Source organism: Brassica napus, assembly GCF_020379485.1.
Source record: "Brassica napus cultivar Da-Ae chromosome C7 unlocalized genomic scaffold, Da-Ae chrC07_Random_32, whole genome shotgun sequence".
NCBI lineage: Eukaryota > Viridiplantae > Streptophyta > Magnoliopsida > Brassicales > Brassicaceae > Brassica > Brassica napus.
In genome coordinates this window covers 1-9,251 of record NW_026014344.1, presented here as the reverse complement: position 1 = coordinate 9,251, position 9,251 = coordinate 1, and the positions used below count along the sequence as shown (strand labels likewise).

The window sequence follows — 9,251 nt, the reverse complement described above, 5'->3', positions numbered from 1 at the left end:
GGCCCTTCTGGTGAATTTTCGTCCAGCGATCAATCCCGAATATTTTTCCGCTCCTGTTCTGATGAGCTAAATATTTTAATAAACTCCAGACTAACCTTAACTTTGAGGATAAAAATTTTCCTAGCGTTCGGTTTCCCCGAGAAATTCCATAAAAACGAAATCAGGGTTTTTTTTTTTTTTTTTTTTTTTTTTTTTAAGACGGGGTATTACATCCTCCTCCCCTTATTAGAATTCGTCCCCGAATTCTCTATGGATCCGGTGATCCCCCTTCTTCCATTACTACATCTTCATGGAAGAACTCTGGATGCAACGCTTTGAATCTTGGTTCATCCTCCCAGGTCACAACTACACGGTTCCGCTTACCCCAGAAAACTTGGACTTGAGAAATATCTCGATTCTTCAATCTTCGTATCCGACGTTCACCTATTCGAATTGGTACCTCTGGATAAGTGAGGATTGTTTGCAGATTTTCGATTTTCTCTGTCTCAATAGCGTTGGGATCATGAACATGTTTCCGCAGCATTGATACGTGAAATACCCGATGTATTTGCATCTCTTCAGGTAGGTTGAGGCGGTAAGCAACATCTCCGATTCGTCCTTCAATCTGGTAAGGCCAAATGAATCTAACAGCTAGTTTCCCGACCTTCCCGAATCTCTTCTTTCCTTTCTGACCTGACACTTTCAGATAAACCCAATCACCAATATTAAACACCACTTCTCGCCTTGATTGATCGGCGTACTTCTTTTGTCTATCCTGCGCTTTCTTCATATTGGTTTGAATGATCTCCAACTTTTTTCATTGTCTCTTCTACAATTCCGGGTCCAAACTCTCTTCTTTCTCCAACTTCGGTCCAGCATAAAGGTGTTTTGCATGGCCTCCCATAAAGCGCCTCATATGGCGCCATACCTATGCTAGAGTGAAAGCTGTTGTTGTAGGAGAATTCGACTAATGGTAAATTATTTTCCTAGCTTCCCGCCCAATCCAATATACACATCCGCATCATATTCTCTATGGTGCGAATGGTTCTTTCGGTTTGGCCATCCGTCTCGGGATGATACACGATGCTTATGAATAACTTAGTTCCCACTGCTTCTTGTAACGCCTTCCAAAAATTTGAGGTGAATCTAGGATCTCGATCGGAGACTATATTTGTTGGCACACCATGCAACCTCAAAATTTGGTCCACATACATCTCTGCCAATACTTCTACCTTATCAGTTTCCTTCATCGGTAACAAGTACGCCACCTTCGTAAGCCTGTCGACAATCACCCATATTGCGTTATTTGATCTACCTCGAGCCGGGGGTAACCCAGTGATGAAATCCATGGATATGGAATCCCATTTCCACTGAGGTACTGGTAAGCTTTGTAACAATCCTCCTGGAATCTGATGCTCGACTTTGACTTGTTGACAAGTTTGACATTGAGCCACCCATCGTGCCACTAATTTCTTCATTCCTGGCCAATGATAATACCTTCGGATATCTCGATACATTTTCGTACTCCCGGGGTGGATACTGAGTAACGAATGATGCGCCGACTTCAAAATCTCATCTCGTAGCCCTTCTCCTTGTGGTACTGAAATTCTCCCATTAAGTAATAGTGTACCATCTGACGCCATATGATAGCCACTTGGGTTTGGACCTTCTTGACACTTGACTTCCTCAATAATTCTCTTTAACTTTTCATCACGTTGTTGCTCCTGTCTGATCCGTGCGAGTAAACCGCCTGGTTTACTGCATGCATGCCTAATGCCTCACTTGGCTCTCCTTCAATTGCCCATAAAGTCATCAACTTAAGTTCATTCGATAACGCTTCCACTTCCTTTCCAACATCGGACGCCAACTTTCTACGACTTAGTGCATCTGCGACTACATTAGCTTTGCCTGGATGATATTGAATCTTCAGGTCGTAATCCGCCACAAACTCCATCCATCGCCTTTGTCGGAGGTTCAGATCAAGCTGCGTGAACAAATACTTGAGACTCTTATGATCTGTGAATACTTCCACGACTTCTCCATATAAGTAGGATCTCCAAATCCTTAACGCAAACACCACTGCCGCCATTTCTAAGTCGTGTGTTGGGTAGTTCTCTTCATGTTTCCTGAGTTGCCTTGATGCATAAGCAATTACTTTGCCTTCCTGCATCAACACACAACCCAACCCAACCCTAGAAGCATCTGCGTACACAGTGTAAGGTTTACCTTGTTCAGGTAATGCCAATACCGGTGTTGTGGTCAAAGCTTTCTTCAGTCTCTGAAATGCTTCCTCCGTTTCTTTTCCCCAAATGAACGGAACTCCTTTTCCAGTCAACTTCGTCAGGGGCTTAGCGATCGAAGAAAAGTTCTTGACGAACTTTCGATAATACCCGGCTAACCCGAGGAAACTTCTTACCTCGGTTACCGTTGATGGCCTTTGCCATTCCTCGATGGCTTTCACCTTTTCCGAATCTACGGAAACTCCTTCTCCAGACACTCGGTGCACCAAGAACCCGATCTCTCTTTTCCAGAAAGAACACTTGCTGAACTTGGCATACAGCTTCTGGTTTCTTAACCGTTCCAATACTAGCTTCAAGTGTGCTTTGTGCTCTACCTCTGTCTTGGAATATATTAAAATGTCATCGATGAAAATTATCACGAACTTGTCGAGATAATCGTGGAAGACTTCATTCATCAATCTCATGAAGGCCGCCGGTGCGCTAGTAAGGCCAAAAGGCATTACTACGAACTCGTATTGTCCATAACGAGTTCTAAACGCAGTCTTCATGACATCACCTTCTGAAATTGGAATCTGATGATAACCCGACGCCAAATCGATCTTTGAAAACCAACTTGCTCCCCTTAGCTGATCCAACAACTCGTCAATCCTCGGAAGAGGATACTTATCTTTGATGGTGATATTGTTGATTCCTCGATAATCAGCCGCATGCTACCATCCTTCTTCTTGACAAATAAGACCGGAGCTCCCCATGGTGAAGAGCTAGGGCTTATGAAACCTTTCTCCATTAAATCTTCAAGCTGTTTCTTCAACTCTGCTAACTCTGCAGGTGCCATGCGGTAGGGAGTCTTTCCTATCGGCTTCGCTTCAGGTTCCAAGTTAATTGTGAAAGAGTTACTCCGAGATGGAGGTAACTCTTTCAACGCTGCAAACACATCCTCGAACTCTTGTACTACCGCAATATCCGTAATTCCAACTCCATTGCTTGCGGGTCCTTCACTAGTAGTTACTGTTATCAGATACGCTTCTCCATCCTTAAACAAATCTTCCACTCTCAAGGCAGCTACTAAAGACACAGACTTGCTTGGACTGATCCCGTAGAACACTACTTGTCGTTGCCCGTTCTCCTTGAACAAAATACGACCTTTTCCACAATCTGATTGTGCCCGATAGCCTGATAACCAATTCATGCCCAAGATAACTTCATATCCTTTTAAGGGCACCACCAACAAATTTGCCAAGAACATCTTCTTGCAAATGACTAACGGAACTCTTTTGAGGCATTCTTTTGCTTGGAGGGTTTGGTCTCCGGGAGTCATTACAACCACATCCATCCTGTCAATCACAAATGATCCCATAAACTCGGCAGCTACCTCAGGGGTCACAAAACTATGTGTTGCCCCGGAGTCGAACAATACATGTGTGGGACGCCCCGCAACATGTAAAGTTCCTGCCACAACATCAATATATATCAACAACATAATAAATATCCAATAGAAATTAACCAATCCATCACAAGCAATCACACAACACAAAGTCAAATTAGTAAGGTTAAAGAACCCAAATACCTGTGATGGGAGCCTTAGATGGGCCTGGAGGGTTAGTATCCTCTAGTTCTAAAGCGTAAACTCTACCTCCTATAGCTTGCCTTTTTGGCGCTGGTGCGATTGCAGGTAGAGCTGGAGGAGGATGGACAGTGATTGGCGTAGCTGGGATAGGACGGTTGACGCTGCACTGGGTAGAGATGTGCCCTTTCTTTCCACCCGTGAAACATGTAGGATTGTAGGAGTTTGACTGAAAGGATCCAGGTTTCTTCCCGTAGCATTCACTTGACTTATGGTCTATCTTGCCACAGTTAAAGCATTTCCCTGTGAACAGAGATCGTCGACTTGGCCCTCCCGATTCCTTTTCCTTATCTTTACCCTTAAAAGATCTTTGGTTTCCACCATACTTTCCTTCTTGATGCTGCTTGGATTTCTTAGTTGCCGCCTTCTCAGCTTCCAATCCAATCTCCACATTCACAGCCTTTTCCACTAGCTCGGTGAGACTCTCATAGTTCCCTACTGCCAGTCTATTTTCTAACTCTGGTTTTAGACCAAACATAAAGTTAGATATCATGGTTTCTTCATCATCTTGTCCTTGCAGCACATGTCGTCACAGTCGCATGAACTCAGATTCATATTCTCTAACTGTCTTGTCTCCTTGTACTAGGTTAGAAAACTGACGTTGAAGCCTTCGCTTGGACTCCGGGGTGAAATACTTGCGTTCAAATTCTTTTTTGAATGCCGCCCAAGTGGTGACCAGATGTCCTACTTGGCGATCCCTACTCTCCCACCATTCTGCCGCGTCTTTGTCTAAGTAACACACCGCCATCTTCTTTTTAGACTCCTCGGAACACGTCAGGGTCTCAAAAATTTTCTCCATAGTTTGAAGCCACTGGTTCGCTTCAAATGGATCTGTCCCTCCTTCAAAATGTGGTGTCGTCATATTCTTCATGGCAGTTATCAACGGTAATATCGGTGTAGCCACTGTAGGTTGTGGTGGCATGAGTGGTTGAGGCTGCACTTGAGGTTGTTGTAGTGACCTTGCTATCACGTCATGAAGCATCTTCAAAGTGTGCTCCATTCCTTCTCCTTTTAGTGGTTGATCATGAACTTCTGGTTCAATAGGGTTGTTCCGACTTATTGGTCTTGGTCCCTGGACACTTGACTCGCTATCATCTGTTTCTAGTCTTCCCCTTAACGTACGGTTTGGTGGAAAGTTTTCTTCTGGTAGTATCTCTTGATCATGTCCAAACAGATTGTTGTTTCTTCCTACATTTTCTTCACTGGATCCTTGGTTGGTGTGCGCCAGTGTTTGCACCCTTCCCTCGGATTCATATCCCAGTCCTATTCTTCTTGAGACTCTTTCTGTACCCAGCATCCAATCATGTCCTCCTTCACTCCTTCCCCTTCTTGCCATCTGCAATCCACAAATAGGAAATTTCCTATTAAGAATACTAATTAAAACGGAACTCTGCTGGTTTCCTAACACATCTTTTGCGACACATTTGACTCGATAAAAACACGGAAAGTACGTGATTGACCGCATGATCTAAACCATGCTCTGATACCACCTCTGTAACACCCCCGAACCGTTTTAGACATCGGTCAGTCAACCGGGCAACAATCAAACAAGAACATGCCCGAACGACCTTCCTCTGCCAAGTCCGGAAGTGTTACGACGGGTTGAGAATAGACGTTCCAAGTCACAAAACATAATTCTATAACCCAGAGTATCCATTCAAAACTCGTGTCCTCTAATCTTTGGTCCGAGGCTTTGCAACTCGTACCGAATCATAGAGTTGTGTTAGGTTGGACTAACCTAATATCAGATTCAACACGTCGCGAATATAAAAACATACTTTATTTCATATATATAAAACATGAAGTTCACAAGCCCAAAATATTATACATAGGGTCCATGGACGCAGCCGAAAGTAAAACATACATTCATATATCTTGAAAACGAGTCTTTAGCAAAAGATGTCCAATCTACACCAGCTCCTACAGTTCCGCGAGCGCTATGGTCCTTTCTACTGGTCACCTGCAAAAGGATGTGAGGAATGAGTGAACTAGTTTCACTCAGTGAGCCAGGGTTCCCTATCTAACATATACAACTACCCATCATTCTAAACCCCACCCCAAACACAGCAAGACGAGTAGTTCAACAACCATATTCAAAGCTTAAATGATTAAGCAGTAAACAATTAAACCATAATAAAATAAAACACTCTTTGAGTGTCACATCAATCAACCATATATATATACTCCTAGGGCCCAACAGAATCATTCTTCCTCCACGTAAGGGACACCGGCAATCCCTTCACTATTACACCACACAGGCGTAGGCGCTCGGGAATCGCCCGGTCACGGTTCTCAATCGGAATTGCCGTGCCCCGGTCCTCTATCGGACTCGCCGGGGGCTGTCACATCCACGTGTGACACTCGGCCTTGGTGATCAAGCCAAGTTAAACCGAGCCCACCACTTTCCGGACCACGAACGGCTTAGTGGTACCATTTGAGGAAGCAATGACTTGCAAACTACTACTAGAACCACCACGAGGTTCTCACACAACAGTACCAACACGAGGTACACACCATAACAACATATAATAATCACACAATCACAATAATCAGGGTGCTTAGACTAGTCTTGCTATCCACTTAGCCAAGACATCGTCTCAAGCCTCAGATCCACAAACTGACACCTAGACCAGTCCGGCTATCCTAGCTCGGAAGCCGTCTCCGATGTCAGGAACCTGCATTAAAAATTCATTAACAATCAATTAACTGTGACTCACAGTGATTAGCCGATGTGGTTTGACTTTCTGATTCCGGATGTTGACCTAACCTTTTTTATTCCCTCCAAATCTTTGTCTTGGTACCGTGATGTTAATCCCCAAAACCCAACCTCAATGTCTTGAATGAACTGGTCTGGACAGATCAGAACTTGGAAAGAACCTTCTTTCTCTTCTGGACAGTCTTTCGGAACTTCCCGGCAGTTTATCGGTCTTCGAAAATGTCTATACTTCTAAAGCATCTCAATCCTTTTCTCTCTCTCTCTAAGCCACGTTTTTTAGTGTCCTTGGTGTGTCTGAATGAGCAAAAATGAACCAAGGTAGCTGGGTATATATAGAAGTTGCCGGCCAATAAGAATGAGCCACCCGATCGCATGTGTGTCATCCTGCATGCTTCCGGTCGCATGCGTGGCGACACATGGGCGTCCACATGCCATGTTTCATGCTCTCTAGCCATGCCAGAAGACACCTCCATGTCCACTTGCCCTTCAGCATGTTTGGTGTTCATGCATCGCGACACACGGGCCTCTGCATGTCGGTTCGCATGGGCAGATCGCAGGTACTGCGACACCACGTGCTTCTGTGTGTCAAGCTGCATGGAACTGCTTCATGCACGTCTACACCTCCTTCTTGTGTTGACACTCATCAGGTTAAATGGTTGACACCACGTCCTGATCCCTTAGATCAAGCCACCTCGAGCTTCTCGGTCGATTTGCGCGATTTCGGCCCTTCTGGTGAATTTTCGTCCAGCGATCAATCCCGAATATTTTTCCGCCCCTGTTCTTATGAGCTAAATATTTTTAATAGACTCCAGACTAACCTTAACTTTGAGGATAAAAATTTCCCTAGACTTCGGCTTCCCCGAGAAATTCCATAAAAACGAAATCAGGTTTTTTTTTTTTTTTTTTTTTAAGACGGGGTATTACACCTCTGTCATCCATGGCAAGACCACGGTACTCAATGTTCTTCTCTCTGTGGTAGTCGTCGTCATATTCATCAGATTGCATCTCAGGTAATGCAGTGTATACTGCAAAGCTCTCATGATGTCTCTCGTCTGCCCAATTGCCAATAGAATAGTCGTCTTGTCTGCTGATCGTGTCACCATGATGGTAATCAATCGATGTCTGAGGCTGGGTAGATACGACAAAGTGCAGATATTAGTGTTCTGGTAAGGCGAAAGTCTCATTCGCAGGACTACTATCGATAAATGCTCCGGGATGGTTGTCGATCGATGGATGAATGTCACTGTCCATCGATGGCGGAGTCCTGCTATCGATTGATCATGAATACTCTGTCTCGTATTCATCCTCAAAATCGCAGTAGCAAGCTGCTATGAATCCTGAATCAAATCCAGTGTTGGATATATGTGGCTTGACAATTCTGACTGGACCATAGTAGACATCCGAATTTATCAGTGTTAGACATAACTGATTGGTCGGCATGTTGCAAACTGCTCCTACAGTAGCAATGAAGGCTCTCCCAAGTAGTAGAGAAGGACTCATGTTCTGCTTGTTTTCGAAGACATGGAAGTCAACTGGAACTAGTGCATTACCAATTTGCACCTCAAGGTTTCTGATGATTCCTCAAGAGTTCCTCGTATAATAATCCACAAAAGTGAATGAATCCTCTGAAGATTCGATCTTCAGACCTAGATAGTCTGCTATCGCCTTGGGTAATATGCTGACTGATGAATTGACACATAGAAACTCAATGCCCTTCAACAAACATGGCACTGCAAATTTTTCAGGATCACTCTTATTCTTCAGTGTAATCCTCTGCTTCATCTTCTCTCTGATCTGATTGAAGATCCTATGTATGTCCTGCTTAGTTTCCTTGGTCTCTCCGAAGAAAATCTACAACTTGTGGGTAAAGTAAGCCTCCTCAAACGACATGTCCAAGGGAATCCCGAGAACTCTCTTAGTGAAGCTATCCATCTCCTCTCATTGACTCCCTCTTGAGATGCTTAGGAACCGTTCCTTTCTTCTCCTCAAGGTTCTCCTTTCAAAAGTCTGTTCAACTTTCATATGCTCTGGTGCATCATATGGATGTTGATCGAAGTGGTATGCAATATGTTCTGAATGTTGAGATGGGTTTCTGAGTGCATTCAGGCGTGCTACATCTATATTTGGTAACTGCACTCTGCAGGACAGAGGTGGTCATCGATCGACGCTGGGTGAGTTGTGTCGATCATTGGTCAAGTCTGGATGTCGATCGGCAGCTGGCTCTTGGTGTCGATCGATGCCCGACCTTTTGATGCGTAAAGGTTTGGGTGGATGAGGGTGTTTAGCTGTGAACTCCTCGTGAGTCAGAATTTCACGATCGCGTATGATTGCAACTTCCTCTGTCGATCGATGTCAAGAACCTGATGTTGATCGATGTTTGTCCATCTCCGTCGGTCGATGTTCGTAGTTTGGCATCGGTCGATGTTCGTAGTTTGGTGCCGGTCGACACCAATGTAAACCGCCAAAACTCATGGAGCTTTCAAAACTGTAACTCTCCCTCTAGAAGCTTCTCCTCCTTACCCACTTGCCATACATCATCACATGATGGCATTCACGTGGGTTTCAATGATTCATATCTTTACCTTTCATGAAGGCCTCATGCCTTTTAATAGTGTCTCATGTTGACCACTTGTGTCTCCAGCTTCCTCACATGTGTGTTCAAAGACTCAAACTTTGAGTTCAGCTATGTGTG

At 44.3% G+C, this 9,251-nt stretch overlaps 1 protein-coding gene across 1 annotated transcript; it reads right to left on the bottom strand.

Moving 5' to 3' along the window:
* Nucleotides 1–247: 247 nt before the first annotated feature.
* Nucleotides 248–769, bottom strand: LOC125594990. The gene has a single exon (XM_048770980.1). It carries the CDS (start codon nt 767–769, stop codon nt 248–250), a length of 522 nt encoding a protein of 173 aa, XP_048626937.1.
* Between the last annotated feature and the right edge of the window lie 8,482 nt (nt 770–9,251).

Excerpts from the sequence above, each read along its gene's own strand:
- LOC125594990 (XM_048770980.1), bottom strand. The coding sequence starts at position 769 with ATGAAGAAAGCGCAGGATAGACAAAAGAAGTACGCCGATCAATCAAGG.